General features: G+C 37.8%; 1 protein-coding gene across 1 annotated transcript; it reads right to left on the minus strand.

Annotated features, from left to right (window-relative positions):
• Positions 1–2,297: 2,297 nt before the first annotated feature.
• LOC110153810 (testis-expressed protein 2-like) lies at positions 2,298–12,365 on the minus strand. The gene is made up of 7 exons (XM_055158724.1): positions 10,886–12,365; positions 9,679–9,879; positions 9,296–9,602; positions 8,567–8,796; positions 7,647–7,814; positions 6,944–7,043; positions 2,298–3,453 (listed from the first exon to the last, which is right to left on the minus strand). Exons 1-7 carry the CDS (start codon positions 12,347–12,349, stop codon positions 3,323–3,325), a joined length of 2,601 nt encoding a protein of 866 aa, XP_055014699.1. The 5' UTR covers positions 12,350–12,365; the 3' UTR covers positions 2,298–3,322.
• Between the last annotated feature and the right edge of the window lie 6,540 nt (positions 12,366–18,905).

Raw genomic sequence — 18,905 nt, forward strand, 5'->3', positions numbered from 1 at the left:
GAAACTGTGACAGAAAGTAGAGCAGACTTCAGAGAGGAAAATATACATATCACACAAGACAAGAAGAGAGGGAGAGAGAGGGGGTGGGGGAAGAGGGCAGAGTACTTTTCCAGAACTATACAATACTGTAAATGGCTAACCCCCTTTAATATACATCCATAACATATATACAAAGATATATACAATTTCCTCAACTTTAATAAAAAAAATAAAAATAAAAAAGGTCTTTTAAAAAATACTACAAAATACATCTGGATTTTTCCAAAATTTCACAACAAAAATAAATAAAATGTGAATAAATAAATAAAATAATTGTACAATCAGGTTTTAATCAATGGTCATATAGAGTACATTGTCAAATATGTTACAAAACAAACATATTAAAAATACTGAGTATGAGCAAAAAGGCAACAGTGGCTCAGGTCTTAGTTCAGATTTATAAGGATGGTCCTTCTACTACAGACTTAGACAAAATGAATTAAAGAACTATAAGAACTATTGACCAAACTAATGACCGCCTGTCTCCCCTGTATATTACTCTCTATGAACTGACTGCTACACATGCAGTAACCTGAGCCAATGTTGGACAATGAACTTTACCCCTTACAAACACTTAACCTTAACCATTTTTTGAACAATGAACTTATCTATATACATGTTTTCACTGTATTTTTGCTTAATTACATATCGATCAACTGAGCAACTGAAAGAAACGAATGCCGATCTCCAGAAGAAGATCGAGAAGGAGAGGGGAGAGAAGGAGTCCCTCAGGAGGCAGATAGAGGGGACTGACCAGAAGAACCAGACCAAGAAGACACAATTGCTTCTACAAATCGAAGAAACCAAAGGCAGCCCAAAAAATCAACAAACAGACAAATATATGTATGACCAACATGGAAAGCACCCAGGAGCTGCTGAAGATAGCAATGACAAGACTCTAACACAGGGGTGTCAAACTCATTTTGTTCAGGGGGCCGTATCCAACCTACTTTGATCCCAAAGGGGCCGGATCAGAAAACACATGTCATATATACCCCAAAAAAATAGCAATAAGTTCAAATATTTGTGCAGAGAAGCACAAATCTATTACAGAAATCTTTTTTAATTGATGAACTCTTTTACAAAATATTATAATATCATGAACAACCTGAAACTTTAAGAAAAATACAATTTCAACACAATGTTTTAACTTGTATGCAAATAGAAATAAGTAAAAAAATTTTTAGAAAATCCTGCACTCGGCTCCACTTTTCGCATTTTTGACTTTTTCTGATGAGGGTGTCACGGTCAACAGTCAAAACGATCGTCCTTTAAGAGCGTTTGGAAAGAGACAATCTTCATTTGTGCTGCTCTGGTGGGAGGGGTCACATACAGAGACACTGGAGACACTATGCTAAGCAGTGCAGAAAATTACAAATACTTTAATAGAAAATATAATTCAAATATTTTTAGTAGAAAATCAGCCAAGGGCCACATTAAAGGTCTTGGAGGGCCGGATCTGGCCCCCGGGCCACATGATTGACACCCGTGCTCTAACACTTCCAACTGACAAATGTAATGGATGAGAAGTAGGTGGAGCAGGAGATAGAGAGGCTGGGGCAGATTGTCGAGAAGCTCAAGAAGCAATGGAAAGAAGAGGAAGAGGAGAGTACCTTAGACTGTTCTACGGCCAATGAGGATGAACTAAAAAATAAACTGTGTTGAAAAATGTCTAAGAAAGTGTCTTTTTGGTATTTAAAAAGATGTGTCAAAAATGAATATATTTCAACACTAACCTGTGTTCATCAGGGGTAAATAGTCATGTGACCAGGGTAACATCATAAGAACAAATATGGATACATAATGTAATATATAGCAGAAAGTACATAATGCAAATGAACATTGAAAAAATATAAAATTTTACTAAGTAATTCACTATATGAGCAAAGTTACTTTGTAAAAATGATTTGAAACTACACTGCTCCAGTAAAAAACAAAACCTCAAATCTCAATATAAGTGTTGATACACAAACTCTTCTAATAATATTGGACACAAAGATTTTACACCAGATGCCCATCCCATGTCAAGATTTAATGTGTAAAATATACTGTTTGGACACCAGGGGTCAGTGTAAGATCAACACATAAAGTATGTTTCCACAGACGGTTCAGACTCGGACCAAATAATATGTTGGTTTATTTATAGTTCTATAACAGAAAAAAATTGTATCCGAGATATGAAGAGAAACTTAGAAAAATGTTTTTCACAAATATAGGTTTCAAAAAGACAAAAAAAAAAAAAAAAGCACCACATGGATTTCTGGTAGGTTTCTATGGCACCTGCTCGTCTATTACGTAGACTATATATCAGGCAAAGCAAAAATATCTCAATGGAGAAAAGCAGGACAGCTGAAAAGTTACAAGTCAGGTCTGTGGAGAGACAAAAATGTTTTTCTTCTACTGTATTAATCAGCTGAAATCTTACATGGTGAGGCTGTACAGTGCAGGACAGGTACATTGTGAGAAAATTGGCTCAGTAGAGATACTCTTAATACATTCATTTCACCTTTAGTCCCCAATCAACTTGGGGAAATTTTCAAATAGCACAGGTGAGAAAATGGAGAGTCGCACGTGAGGAGCATGTGACTAGATAGCAAACAAGATGGAGGAGTTTTACTGTATGACTATGAATTGAACCATAAAACTAGTCACATTTGTTTCAACCCACAAATTCAAACTATGAAGGTGGAGCCTAACCCAGACAAATATAATATTTTAACCTGAAAGTTTATACAGTGATTAGTGCTTTTTATTTACATTTTTGTCTTACTCACCTTAAAAGCATTGAGGTTTATTCGACAAGAGAAAATAGGCCAACTATAAAATGCATTTATCCATAAATAAATAAATATGATTGAAATATGATTCAATTGGGATTTGAAATTAGTGTTCTCTGACAATCAGTTGCATTATGGACAACGTTCCCCCTAATTTTTCATGTGTCTGAGAAAACACACTAAATCCCTGCACTCCTTTTGGCTCGTGCAGACCTGCCGCTCTGAGCAGCGATGTGCACTACTGCTACGGTCATTCTGAAGAAAGTGAGCGAATGGAGTCGAAATGTATCCGTTTGTATTTGGCTTGTTCCTAATGGGTGTGTACATTCACATGTGCAACCTGAATCAAATTGACTGTTCCATGCGTGTGTTTATATAAGTTCAGGTTAGATTTTATTTTATGTGCTGCAAAGAATTTGATGTGCGCGCTGAACTGGGCAGTGCGCAATCGTGCACGTTCACACCTTAGAGGGAACACTGGAGAGGGGTCTTATCAGCAGGGGGCCTTACCCGTCTTTGCCCTGCTCCCCAAAGCGCAGGGTCTCCTCCTCTTTCCCCAAACGAATCAGGTTCATCTTGGTTTCCAGGGTCATCAGGAAGGAGCCGCTATAGGCAACATCCAGATCAAACCACAGGCCTGCACACACAGGGACATAGGGACACAGGGCATTTTTCAAACAGAATAGTGGATTTGGTATTTCAACTATAATAACATTAATAAGAAAGTGTAGTAATTCAGTCCTAGTACTGATATCAGAATTCCCTTGTTGGAACTGTGATTGCTGCACTGTTTAATTTTGCTTTGAGAGACGAGATAACTTGAGTATCAGTCCATATCTAACCTTTCTTGAACAGTGAACATGATCAAGAGATTAACTAGAATTTGTATAGGCAAGGCAAGTTTATCTGTATAGCCCAATTGTGACATTAAAATCAAAAGTGACATGAAAAAAACAATACAACAATACGAACAACAAACAGAATAAAAAAAAAATTAATAAAAAAAAAAAAATCAAGTCTATTCTCTGAGCCACAGGAAGGAAGTGGCCTTATGTTACCTTGTGGTCTACCGTAAACAACTATTATTTGGTGTTGAAAATTGAATTCTAAAAAAAGAAAAAAACAAACAAAACATGTTTGTTTATATTAACACAGTAGTATCAAAATAGGAATTGACCCTATGCCATAGTATCATTATCTATTTTGAAAGTTTTGTATAGTGGCAACACTACATTTAAAGTCCTGATTATCTAGATGGCATAAACAGAACCAAATAGACCCACATTTTTTTCTTGCCATTTTTGCCTTCATACCACTAGGAGGTACATGATTTTAGGGAAATTTTGAAAAAATATTTCTCTTCCATTGACCTCACTGGGTTTAAGGGCATACAGCTCAAAACCTTATTAACAACTGTAAATGACAGGCAAGGGACTTAATCTGTTCCTAACTGGAGAAGTATTACATTAAAAGCGCTGCAGCTAATAGGGCAGTTTCTTTGTGTACTGTAGCTAAAAAAGGACAAATTGTTGGGGAAAAAAAAACAAAAAACAAAGAAATGCTCAAGGTTTGGCACACAGGAATGTAAGTCTAACCTGTAAGATATGCCCTGACATATGCCCTGCACTTAATGGTAAGAAGAAAATATATTTAAGAAAAATACAGTATGAAACTAGATAATGATTATGAAAAACAGAAAATGCATTTAAAGACGACTGCTCTCAGTGGGGAAGCTTCATTGATCCAGTGCACTCTGCATGGGTATACCAGGAAACAGCAGGGTGAGGTAAAGTTAGCCTGAGCCCAAGATGCCCTGATGTTACAGCCACAGAAACACAAGTCCAATTGTTTTACAAAGTAGAGTTACGGAAAATACAGCCATACAGCTACACAATAATGTAATAATACAAAAATCTTACCTGCATTTCACTTTTTAGCTATTAATAACTATTTTTCCATTTCAATTACACTGTAGTCCATAATATTCCTGTCAATAAAATGAGCCCATTAATGAAATTTACCTATCGTATAAATGTCTGTTGCAAAATTGCGGCCATGCGCAGTGATACGAACGGAAAGAAAATAGTGCCAAGCGATTATGAGGTCTGACTTTTTAGGCGACAATGGTTTTGTGATGCAAATGTATCACTCTTTTGAACACATATATTGTTCTGAGAAGAAAAACGCTTTATTATACAGTCCCCAGCCAACTTGCCGGACTACTTCCGTCAGCACCGAAAACGGCCAGGAACTCGGCTCACCGGACGCTGTCGGGGGCAAGTCAGTGTGGATGCAGGACACTGCTCATGGGGATGCCATACAGATTTATGTAAAAAATCCCGAACTATCCCTTTAAGTTAACAGTGGATACATTTACTTTAAAACACCTGGCAACACGCATCTGTTAATCATTATTAGCCACTACATTTTTGTGAAAAACCTGCATTTCCCTTGTGAAAAACCTGCTGCGAACAATCACATAGATGTACCTCTTTACATGACTTTTTACCAGTACCCCTCAATGCTATGGAAAAAATGCAGATAGATGCTCTCAAACCTTCCAATATCAGCAAAAAATTTGTATGCATTTCACTGTGGTCTTTAGAAGTATTTTTTCAAGAAACTGTGTCAGGAAATGCAGCTTCCGTCACAGTTGGAGGTGCAATCAATCCCTGCACTCATTATGGCGCTATGTGAGAGTGGTAGCAACAAGACTGTGACTCATTGAAGAAGTAAAGCACAGAGTGAGTGAGGAAAGAAAACAGCAGTAACACATAATGCACATGTGTGATTCATGTGTAAAACAGCAACCTCAAGCACATTTAACATTTCTTAAAATAGCAATAAAGGTTGTTCTTAAAGGAAGACATATTTATAGTATCTATGACAGTATCTATCATGATGTTATATTTTGGATATTTTAAATTGCAATATTCATCTAAAACAACTTACTAAAAGAAACAAATCCACTGAGTTCTGGGTCGGAAATCTGGGTAATGTAAGTAATGCCGCTGAATGCTAAGTCTGTCACTGATAAATAAAATTAAATTGGAGAACAAATAAAGAACAGGCTTGATCAGAGCAATGATGTCTTAAATGCAGGAGAATAAAGATAGACATGCACAAATCACTCTAAATACAACTATGAGTGGGCAAATGAATGTAAAAGAGTTAAAAACGGCACAATAAAAGTCTAAAGAAGAGTAGATTATAAGTAGTTGAAGTAGCACAACTCTTAGCAAACCCACAAAACCTAATATAGTTCAGGCTAATCCACAGATAACCTCCTAATGTGCTTAAGTTCACAAACCAGCTCATGTTAGTTGACCCCCCCACACAACAATGCATCTACTGTTCTAGGCTAGCTATGGGACATCACATTTGTTTTTATGGGCTTTCGTGCTTTCTAAGGGGGGTAAAGCAGGTCACAGGCGCACATGTAGTTAATCTTAGGGGTGGGCGATATTGACAAAAGTCTAGTGTTTTATCTGTAATACAACAAAATGGGCAAAATGCGAACTGAGCATTTTTGAGTGCTCAGGGACGACGACGATGCCAAAAGCTAATTAATCCATGCCGGTGAATGTCTTGGTATAGATTCAAGTATCATCCAAAAGTGAAGAGACTGTAACATGTACAGTCTAATTTAATCATAAATTGTTTTCATTATAAACAATATTTTCATATCTCCAAAATAGAAATTGCAGTATTATCTAATTTTCAGCTCCAGCCTACGCATCTTAGCCCTTAACTCTCAGACATGTCTCTATCCCCAGGAGTACCCCCGAGTTGCAATCTCAGTAGGAGTAAGTGTGTAATTTTCTAGCCTGATGGAGCGCAAATCTTATTTTGGCCCTACTTAGTGAAAATGAGGATATAGTTTCAGTTACTGACCAAGTAAAAATTATGCCTTTGTAAAAGCATTTTCATTTTAAATTGTGGTTATTTGTTAATCTGTATTACATAAAAGCTAACCATCCACTATGTGCCAACTAATATAGTTGAAATTACAACACAAGGAACTGCCTGATAACATGTTTATTTTTCTTATCTCTAATGTGGACACAGCTAACATCTGACCAGTGCATGAGGGGGAAGCTCAGGGTTTGTGTGGTCTTGGATTTTACCTTTGTAATCAATGTAGGGTTTGGAGCCGCTGAGGATTCTGGGAGTGGAGGAGCCCATGTCCAGTTCTGTCAGGGTGAGCTCATTCATGAAGTAAGGCAACTAAATGACAAGATGGTATAATTCATTAGCCCCTCCATGAATAATCTAGATTATAATTCAAAGAATTTAAACTTGTGTAAAGCAGCTATACTAACATTTAAATCATGAAAAACAAGTTCTTTTATTTCGTGGTCTTAACTGCCTCAGTGTCTATGGGTTATCAGTGATGCGATGAGGACCTATGCCATAGCAATACACAATTCAAGAATTTGCTGTTCTAATTTTTGAATGGTCAAAATAATCCTCAAAATAACATCTGTAGCAGTAAAAAAATCAACATATGAGAAAATATTTAAAAGATACTGGTATATTTAAAGTGATGATTCTCGAACATTCACACAAATACAAACTAAGATAAAACTTGAGTACCACCAGATGGAGAACCACCAGATTTAAACCAGGTCTATACTACCCCAGGTCTAGACTTGGGTAAACCAGGTATAAAATAGGACTATGCCATTAGCACAGTAGTTAAAACCAGGTTATTTCTCAAAGGAGGGCAAAAATGTAGCTATAATAGTCTCTAAATTAGGAAAACACTTGAACAGAAGAGCTGCCCACATACCACAGTTTGAGAAACAATGATTTAAAGAATTAACTCACTCGTATTTTACTAAGTTTCATCTGGATCTTCTTTGAGACCAGGTCAGCCCAGTACGGCTCCCTTAAGAAGTCCCAGAACAGGCGTCCGAGGGCAGCGTTGAGCCAGGCCACTGGGTCCTCCTCGTCCCCTGTGGTCTGCTCCGGAGGGGAGGGGCTGGAGCTTAGGAGCTAAACACAGAGGAACATTAGTGGTACATGTGTATGAATAAATACATGTCCCCCACAGCACACAGGTACAGGCTGTTCTCTTTATCCTGAGGGCACACTGTGTACTTGTCTGCTTAACTACACCAACACCATATCTCTATGTTGATGCTTGAACTAGATTGTAATTAAAATGTTGAGTGTGTCACTAATGGAAGGGTTTGTGAAAAGGGCAAACTCCAGGATTCATCTTTTTTACAGACCAAAATCAAATAATAATCAAAAGTAAAATCCCAATTTTAGAACTAGATATTTAAATAATTTCAATGCCTAAATCAGCATACATCATAACTCTAGAATAAGGGGCACAACTTTAAAGTAGATTTCTACAGAATTTGAAAGACCTGGATAGTCTAAGAAAGGAGAAAAGTAACCAATTATTTACTTTTTTTTGGAGTAGAGTCAATACTATTTGTACGTCATAGGAGTACAGCTCAGCAGTACCAACCATCCCACTCCACACATAATGTCACATAAAGGCACCTCACTGGCTGCCAGTTTGGCCAAATTATGTATAACAGACTGATCTAAAATGCTACTAATCAGGTATTTTTTATGCATACTTTATAATGGCATTTAATACGGATTTGTCAGCAGTACTTAAGTATATAACTGTCCAAATTCTCAGTATTTTTTCCACCGCTGGATTTTGACCACATAAAACTCTTTTGTTTTTGTAAACATACAGTGCATGATATAAAATGACAATATTGTACCTTCTTGTCTACCCCTGGACTGCTCATGGGGCTCTGGAGGGAGGAGCAGACAGAGGGGCTGAAGGCCTCTTGGTCTGGCAGGAGGTTGGCCATGTACACACTGTAGTCGAGCAGAGGGGAGGGTTTGGCATTGCCCGCTGTCGATGTGGAACCGTCTTTAGGCCTGGACTGAGTCAACAGACCCTCATCCAGACTGCTGCGGCTACCACTACGACTGTGACCACCCCCAGCTACATTTAACAAAGAGACATGAAGAATTTGTACAGTAAATCAAGAATCAAAATGTAACACTGGTAAATGCTCGATTCACACTCATGATCATAAAATATCTAGATAATACTATACAGTAATTATTTGTTTGGCTAGTGAGTCAAGCTTGATTAATATAAAAATAGGGCAAAATCGTTATGTATGCTTTAAAACAGGATTCAGTTCAGAGTGCACTTTTTAAACAAAGCCTAGAGCTATTTGACGGATAACTGAAAGATAAACTGCAAAACTAATGCAAGAATACACACTTCAGAGCATTATTGCAAAGATCTTAACTATTGGCTGAGTCAGTTTTATGCAGTGTTTACTAGGAGATTTCAGGACATTTTACCTATTGATATCTATTTAAGTACTGAAACTGCAAATTGGTGATTTGTTGATTCAATTGCAATTAATCTCACAGACCTACAAAAAGAAACGACAAAGACAACAACGACAACAACAACAACAATAACATACTTTTAAAGACCATGGCACTGGCAGACTTCTTCAGATTGACTTTGTGCTTGGAGGCCTGTAAAAAGCGCTGGAACCAGTCCTCCTTTTCTCGCCCCGTTCGTCCAAACAGATACAGAGTCACGCTTTGGGACAGGGCTGCACTTCCTGTCCCGTCTGTTTTGTCTTTTGGGAATGACCCCTCACGGGACTCCCACTTGTCCCCTTCAGTCCTGGACATAAAGTCATCCTGCTTTCCAAGTTCAATACATATGGGATATTTTTTGTTCCAAATTCTCTTTCTGGCCAGGCCTTCAGGCACTAAATGTATCTGTAGAATCAGAAATCAAACTGTTACACACAAATATTTCTACTTTTATAGCTAGAGTACAAAGTATTGGCCTTACTTTACTATAGGTGAGGTCATAGATTTTCTGGCTGACAAAGCTGACATCAGGTTTGAGGTCATTGTGTGCGGCTCTCCTGGAGATGTTGTGGTTGGGTTTGGACAAGCGAATGGTGGAGCCCTCTAAACGGACATACACCGACTGGGTTAGGGTAGCATGGTACGTCTCTGGATCATAGTTTGAGATCTCATTCATCCACCCCTAGGAAAGATGTGCAAAGTTTGGTTTAAATCTAAATTTTTACGAAATTTTTATTTGAGTATTATTAAGATAAATAGCATGTATCTAATTATGCATGAGACTTTGTCAACAGAATGCTTAGGGATATTTGCAGAAAATATTGACAAACGGTTCCTATCCTGCAGTTCTTACAAAGCACTCAACATAAGGGACATTATAAACTAAAATGGAGCTAGCATGAATTCAGCCTGGAAGATCTACCTGTGCTCCAGTCTATCTCACCGCTTCTCAACCTTCATCACCTCACTCCCATTGCTCCTCCCCGCTGCTTGCTGCACCTCCTCCTGTCCAATCAGCGCCCAGTGTGCCCAATTTAAACCCCCATAACTGTATCCTATCTGCGTCTCATCGTCCTCTTCACTCTCCTCAGCTTCACCTCTACCACCTCCAGTGTCTAGGCACCGGGGGGAAGACATCTCCTGAACGTCACCTAATCGGTCATGCCCTTCATCGTAATGTCTTCTACTGAGGTGTGAGCACCAAAGATGACTCATTCAATAAAGCTTACTAATACTTTTCTCTTTGTGTCTTTTGAGTCACAACCTGGGTTGCCAGTGCCTTGACCTACATATAAATAGCATTAATTCAAATTGTATGATGCTTAACAACAGTAACAACTAAACCAAAGTGTTTTACATACAGTGAATTAAATAAACATACAAGATTTTCTCATTCTCAAGCTCAGAACCTCCAGAATTCAGTCACTGAGCTGCAGAGGCTGCACTAGCACTGATTAATGATGCTGTAGGTGTTGGGGTTTACAAAGAGAGTAGTCATAGTTTTAGGTTTCAATCCACTGGATTGTATTGAAAATGGCAGATCTTAAATACTGTCCCTTTTAAGCTAACAAACTTCTCTGTGTCTTATTTCATGTTGTGTAAGGAATATAACTGCTAAGTCTTTTAAAATGTTTTATACACAAAGTTATTGTAAATAAACATTTTAAATGCTCAAAAATGATTCTTACTTTGTAAATGTCTGGTTGTTTAATGTCCAACTTCCGCAGCTTGAAAGATCTATAACCACTGGATGACTTCGGCCCTGAGAGCCAGACCACTCCAATGGCCAAAAGGAAACCCAGTCCAATCCCCAGCAGCATTCCCCCCACATACGTGGGCCAAGGCAATATGAAGTACCCATACACCAGCAACGTCAGAAAAATTAAAGTATAATATGGAACTTTCTGTGCTGGTTCAAAATATTCAGAGTCATCGTCACTTCCTGGTTCAGTGCTACCGCTTTGGGGCACTTTTGTCTCATCAGTTTGGTCCCCCCCATCACCCTCTCTGTCCGTGCAAGTTTCAAAATCTTCATTTGTTAAAATACAAAATTCTTCATCTTCCTGTTTCGCCAGAGTGGACATAGAGAGGTAAGTTTTACTAGGACTTTTAGCATCACGAGATGATGAAACTGGAGATTCGGCTAAAGTGTTGTGTTCACCATTAGGACTATCAGCTTCCCATTCCCCACCCTCCTCTTCTTTGATACAGTAGTTGTTGTTACTTTCAAGTTGACCGTTGAATGAAGAAATATTTGAGAGTTCAGAGGCACTAGAAGAGATAAGTTTTGGACGATAAATACCGCCAGTACCTATGCCAACACTCTTTTCGTCCATAATTTTCGTCAAAAGTTGGAGGGGTTCGGCTATAACCTCTGAAAGGCGACGTTTGGTGTCCTCGATTCGTGCCTCTACTTCTGCGACTTTGAAGAAGCTACGGTTTTCGAGGGAGGTCATGGGGGATGTGGGGGCTGTTTTAGAGTCCCCTACAGTGGACAGAGAGGCAGTGGGTAATCGCGACTGAGTGAACTGTTTGAAAAGCTGAAGATTAAGACGAGATTCTGGAAGACGGGAAGTGGAAGAAGAAGCTTGCTCTTGGGATGAAGTATCAGAGGAAAAGGATTTGACCAGGTTTTTTAAGTGTCTGTTTCTGATTGTTGAAGAAGAAGAAAAAGAAGAAGAAGAGGAGGTGCCATCTTTAGACTCAACGTCAGAAGATAGTGACTTGACCAGGCTCAAGAATGGTTTGTCGCTTGAGGGAAAGCTCAGAGATTTTGAAGGCGATGAACTGGTGTTTTTTTCTGTACGAGATAGTGTGGGAGGATTTTGTTTAGACTCTGTTGAAAGTCCAGTTGTTTCAGCACTGACAGTGCCCCCTGGTGACAACTCCTCAGAGGCATCTTCAAACATCTCCTCGCTCACCTCCAAACCTGTCACTATGTTTGAGTCATTCTGAGGGGCTGAGGTAGTAGATGTGTTTGTCATATAGATTTCTCCATCCTGCTCCTCTTCATCCTTCTTCTGGGCTGAGAAGCGGATGGTGATGGTTTCTTTGGAAGGGGGCCGGGGCAGCTGGAACTTGGGGGACACAGTGAGCGGTGCTTTGGTTTTGGACTGAGCGCTCTCTGCATGGCTAGGGGGCTGGCTGGTCATCGCAGTCAGATGACGTCTGCATAAAGAAAGAGGAGAAGTGGTTACTAAAGCAGCAGATGGTTGAAACAGATCAGAACAGAATTGTAAATATGCACTAAGTAACTTTTCTTAAAGAGCTGGTATAGTACTGCCAGTTTAGAGATGCTATTACTTTGTACAAAATGTTCAGCAGTATGGCATTAAACATATCTATAATAACGTCTTTTCAGGTATAATTATTACCTTAAACTTAATTTCTGCAAATTAGGGAGACACTGAACTTTGCATCAGTTTTAGTTCACTGCGGACAGACCCAATAGGGAGAAAAAATGTAATAGTAAAACATATACGTTTTGACATTATAAAATGCAAATCTCACCATAGAAGTCTTTACTGCCCAGTGCCCTTTAACCTAGTTTTTAAATATAGGCTCTTTAGAATGCTATGACTTCACAATGAACACAAACTGTGCAATTTACAGCAATCAATAAACAAACCAAAAATAACCCATTACAAGTTCACAGTCACGACCAGACACACGATTAGAACTATTTCTTGGAAACAGCAATAGCCTGAATATGGATGATTTATGTGGGCTGTATTTACATGTTCTCACACCACTACATCAGCCTTGAGCAATCAGGAGTCTAATCACTACTAACACACACACAACGTGATTAGAAGCCGGAAGCTTACACCACCTGCTGACAGGCCATATATACCTCCCACAAAGCATGCTAAAATATTCACAAATCAGGAGGTTGAGTTGAGACCAATTAAAGGTGATGCCAACTGTAACTGTATGGTCGCATACAGTACATGGAAACCTGTATGTTACAACATCAGCTGTAGCAATGGACTAATCCAGTTTTCATGTGCTAACTTGTACAATAAAAATATATTCACAAACATGTTAAAGCAGATTTGTTGATTTTCCCATTTTTTGCCTCCTTCTATGTTATTTGTTTTGTTAGAACCACTGTCACAATGCAGTTCTGTTTTAGATGTTTTTAGATGTTCAGATGTTTTAGTTTTAGAAGGCAAACAAACTTGAGTGGTATTAAATGTAAAAAGATTTGAGAATCACTGGGCTAGAATACAGATTCAGAAAATATACTACAATGCATAAATGGATGTTGCAACTATATATAACAATTATAATTAATGATTTACTTAGATTTCTAATGCTATTTTAGAAGTGTGTTTTATAATGCTATTTTTGCAGTACAATTTAGCAAGTTAGTTCCTCTGTGACATTTAATCACGTTCTTTAGTAAACAATAAAAGTCAGGACCTCCAGCTGCTATAAAACCATTTAAGGCAATATTTTCAACAGGAACAAACACCTTCAGGTTTGAATTTAGCACACAAAATTATGTAAAACATTTTCAGTTATGCAAAGTTCAGGATTAGTGCAGGCTCAGAACTGGCTTTGGGTGAACAGTAAAGACTCCGGAGAGTGCTAATAAGCTGCCCTACTGTGAACTGCACTTAGAGACACGGAGACTTTCTTTAACTAAAACAAACCTCAAACTTTTACAGACAACAACAGGAGTTTTAATTCAGAGGCACAAGTTTGGAAAAAATTTTTTTTTGCAGATACTGACTTACAATGACACACCATTTACATTGGATCATATACAATACTTTTGTTGATCTTATTTTTAGACTATGAGGGACCACCACAGTCTCCATTAGCATTGTCAAAAAAGTACTATCTAATGTAATATTTAAGTTGATCAAATCATTGTGGTATCTTTTCCTTGTACGTATCTAACTTTTCTTGTTGTCTTCATAATGGCTTGCCTAAAATGCTGTATGGGATGAACTGTTAGTTTGAGACATATTGTGGAATTTTACAGGTGAATCAAACCGATGGCATACCCTCCACTAATACCAGTGTTTCTCAAGCTGTGGTACATGTACCTCTGGTGGTATAAAGGCTCTTTCCAGTGGTTCTTGGACAATGGACACCTCTTCAGTTTATGGGTTTAACCTAATTCATTTGTACAGTGGTCCCTCGTTTATCGCAGGGTTACGTTCTGAAAATAACCCGCGATAGGTGAAATCCGCAAAGTAGTTAACTTTATATTTTACAATTATTATATCTATTTTAAGGCTGTAAAACTCCTCACCACACACTATATACACTTTTCTCAGACAGGGCAGTTACAACCCTTTTTGGATCCTTCTTAAAAGTTATTCCTGCTGTCGTCCTTCTTTATGTAACGAACCGAAGATTCATTTATTCCATAATGGAGCCCAACAGTGCAGAGTCCTGCACGGGTGCATTTTTGGAGACCCGCACCTGCACAGTACAACACCACACCTGCGCAGTAGGTACAGCACCGCACCCGCGCAGAAGGTACAGCGCCGCACCCGCGCAGAAGGTACAGCGCCGCACCCGCGCAGAAGGTACAGCGCCGCACCCGCGCAGAAGGTACAGCACCACACCTGCCCGTTAACCCGAGATTATATCAAATTTATCTGCTGCATATGCCACGGACTGAACCAAGACTAAACCAGGGCTAACCCAGGACTAACCTAGGACTGATTCCAGGACTGAAGAGGAGGAGTAAACAGGACTGAACTAGGACTAAAACAGGAGTAAACCAGGACTAAACCAGAACTCACTGTCAGGATGGCTTGGAGATGACTGTAGGACAAAGGACTGACGGAGAGCTCTGCACCACATGAAGGTAAGTGCGGCAATTGCCTAATCGTGCTTTGCGGACACCCTGCTCGGGGTTCTTTCTCTTAAGTCCAAAATTAGTCCTGGTTTAAACCTGGTTTAGTCTTCACCCACCTGTGTGTAATTACTACTCGCCCGTAATACGCAATACGCGTTTCTACGCTGTTAAAAAAAAAAAAAGCATGCAAAATTGCACAAAAAAAATCCGCAAAGCAGCACAGCAAGACTGCGACAGGTGAACCTAAATTTAGCGAGGGACAACTGTATCCACTTTTTTGTCCTACTTCGGATCAACCCTAGACTAGACGTGGGATGGTCATTTTATGTAAGGTACTTCATTTAGATCTGATGGTAGCCAAATCTTTTCTTTGGTGGTACCTGGGGTGAAAAGTTTGATATAGTTTTTTTTTTTTTTTTGGCTCAGATGATATTTTCTTATGATGTGACATGAGGTCACACAGATGACCACAGACTCAAAAGGGTCATGGGTCACACTGCCCCATCTGTGACACTCACCCCGTCACCCCTGCCCCACTCCTAAGAACCACAACAATCAAGCCCTTTCTGTTGAGCTTTCATCAGGACAAAGATTTCCAATCCAAGTCTCTAATGGACCAAGTGTTGTTTTGAATGGAGATAAAAGGCTTGTATATTATGCATCAAACACTACATGCTTTTGGCTGTCCATCCAAGAGAATATAAACTCATACAATGCAAGTCCCAGAGCCTCATATAGACAGACAGACTTGGAGGAAATGTAATGACCATGAATCTAATAAAGCCAATTACAGAAGGCGCCAAGTTGTATGTTGTGCAGTCATTAATTCAGACATGTTCACAGCATGTTTCTTCTCAATAAAAGAACAGGCTGTCTATGGTGCATAGTGCACATTATTAACAAACAATCAATCAATCAATCAAACAATCAATAATTCTTTATGTGGTGTCTTGCCTGGGATCTAGAATACACACTTCAATACTTTAAAACATGTAAGTTTGGAAAGTGGTGAATCTCCAAATTCTGATGGAGTGACTGACAGGTGCATTAGTCAATTACGGGTCGGAGACACATGGCCCGTCTGTATCAAAACAAATATGGCTGCTTATGAGGGAAAAATATTAAATATAAAAGGGACTAAAAATGTTGCAGATTTGTGCAGAATCAATGAGCCAAGAGGGATATTACTTTGAATTTGCCAAGTAAAATTTCAATTTCAATATTAAGGGAAAGGTCCAATACTCAATACCAATTTGACACCACAATTATACTCTTTAGACTAGATTGACATTTTAACACAAACCAATTTTTTATTTATTTTTTTATTATAACATGTGGTCTTATATTAGTCAATATAGTAGATGAAGACAAATTCTGGTCAATAACACATTTTTATTACTTTTTGTGCCATTGTTCAAGAAATCGATTTAACAGGTTGTTTCTTTCTCTTCTTAGTTATACATTACCAAGTCTTACAGGATTTTCTGGTATGATGAAAATTGCCTTTTCCTGTAACTTAACTCCTACATAATACAGTTCTTACAAAATGTGAGTATTTGCCTATTTATGACCTCAACAACCACAAGTCCACTGACTGTCACTGGTCTTATTGAGTCACCATTTCCTTTCTCCCAAAAGGAAACAACTTTCTATAGAGTTCATTGTCCCTTTCTAATTTATCAATTACATTATTATTATTACTTTTTTTCTTGGGGAAAACTGCCAAAATAACATATTACCTAGGTTTCTCACATTTATTTATTTAATTTAATCTCATTTTTACTTATAGTACTATCATTCAACCTCATTAAAACTCAATAAACAAAGCAAATATTTAACTACTTATTCAACAAATGTTGTAAAAAAGACAAGTTTGGGGGATGAAGTCACAATAATCTATAATCACATGTTAAAATATGAGTAGACGGTTTCCTGTTTCACATTTACAGTTCATTTACCACGATACAGTTATTTTTGCAAGTCATCCTGCTTTACGCTTTCAGCCATTTCGCAAGCACATCCCCAAAGAGTGTCAAATGACATCCACTGTACTGCTTTAGATCAATGCCATTAAAAAGATACCACTCTTAGATTCTGTTCATATGAAACATCACTCACAAACATGTCTTCTTCTATGTTCCCAATGGAGGAAATACAACAGTCCCTGAGCTCTTTGCCTTATCGGTTGCCTGGTAAAGGATTACAACAAGCCCACTCCTTAATATCCTGCTGTTTATTTGCTCTAATAATGGCTTTCTCTGTGCTTACTCTCACAGTTTAGCTAAAGAGTCTAAAACCACGGCTTCAGTAGCAAACAATCCCAACCCGAAAGGTAAAATAAATACACTAATCAAGAAAGCCATAGATTTGATTATGTGTGAACCCCATGGGCGTGACAGTGCCTCGGGTGGTAGACAGTTTTACAGTCAGAACGCTGGCAGTTTAGTCCTGGTGAGCACACTGTCATTGTGTCCTTATGCAAGGCAACTGAATTACCATGATGCACATGCTGTAGAGCACAGCAATACTATTATGCTGGGTGTATCATATTAAGGCTAAATGTGAAGGCTGTCTCCAAGGTAAGAGAGTGATGTCCCTGTAGTCTGGAGATTGTGGGACAAAAACAACAGACACAAAACAAAAGCAGAACTGTTGGGAAGAATGCAGACAAACTGGTGAGACAGCTGGGATGGCAAAGCAGTGAGATCACTATGTCCCAATTGTCTCTATAACCAGACAGGAAAAGACACCTCAGCGATATTCATTAATTCCAACAGGTAATTCTAGTGGGGATCTTTGGGCTGTAAGATAATGTTTGATTAATTGGGTGAGGCTAATATGATATCACCAGATCATTGTACTGTAAAAGCTGTTTTATGCTACTTTTCTGACACCTGACTGGTGTGGATATGCTATTGTTTTGACTGGATTGTTTCACAGTATGGCATTAGACTTAACCATCTGCATGACAGGCAGGTCAGGTTACAGGCCAGGTAGGTGCAGATCTGTGGAGGGCAAGCTGCCAGACATAAAGTATTCATGTTTCTTAAGGTATTTTGGAGCAATAAAAATGCTGCACATATTACATACTGTAAAGCAAAGCAATAAAAAATGTATTCATGGGGTCAGGTGCAGGCCCTGTACCAGAAATGTTACATAGTGCACCTTTAAATTTTCTCTCAGACAAACTAACCGACCAGCAACAGACTGAGACACAATGGAAAATTGTTTTGTTTTTTGTTTTTTTTTACATGGAAAATAATTACAAGACAAACAAATCTGTTGACAAAAAGAACATCACCCAGAGAGAAAACACACAAGATGATAGCACTGTTTTCTATTGCCTCTGACAGCTTCATTTAGTGACAGTTGAAAATTTACATGGGTCCTGTTTTAAACGCAAAGTGCTGAACCTGCACTTCTCTTTATACGGGCAAGTATCTATGTCCATATGGCCCATGTATATGTTACATATACTGTCAATATATATATATATATATATATATATATATATATATATATATATATATATATATATATATATATATATATATATATATATATATATATATATATATATATATATATATATATATATATATATATATATATATATATATATATATATATATATATATATATATATATATATATATATATATATATATATATATATATATATATATATATATATATATATATATATATATATATATATATATATATATATATATATATATATATATATATATATATATATATATATATATATATATATATATATATATATATATATATATATATATATATATATATATATATATATATATATATATATATATAATGCCAACCCTACAGAATAATAACATCAGATATTTTATAAAATT

This window comes from Boleophthalmus pectinirostris, unplaced genomic scaffold (assembly GCF_026225935.1).
Source record: "Boleophthalmus pectinirostris isolate CB_2022bp ecotype Guang Dong unplaced genomic scaffold, ASM2622593v1 HiC_scaffold_22, whole genome shotgun sequence".
Classification (NCBI taxonomy): Eukaryota; Metazoa; Chordata; class Actinopteri; order Gobiiformes; family Gobiidae; genus Boleophthalmus; species Boleophthalmus pectinirostris.

Bases quoted from the DNA above. Each gene is read 5' to 3' on its own strand.
- LOC110153810 (XM_055158724.1), bottom strand. From the start codon at position 12,349: ATGACCAGCCAGCCCCCTAGCCATGCAGAGAGCGCTCAGTCCAAAACC. The intron at 9,880-10,885 runs GTAAGAATCATT...CATCTTTCCTAG, and splicing joins AACAACCAGACATTTACAAA to GGGTGGATGAATGAGATCTC. The intron at 8,797-9,295 runs GTATGTTATTGT...TGTTAAATGTAG, and splicing joins CAGTGCCATGGTCTTTAAAA to CTGGGGGTGGTCACAGTCGT.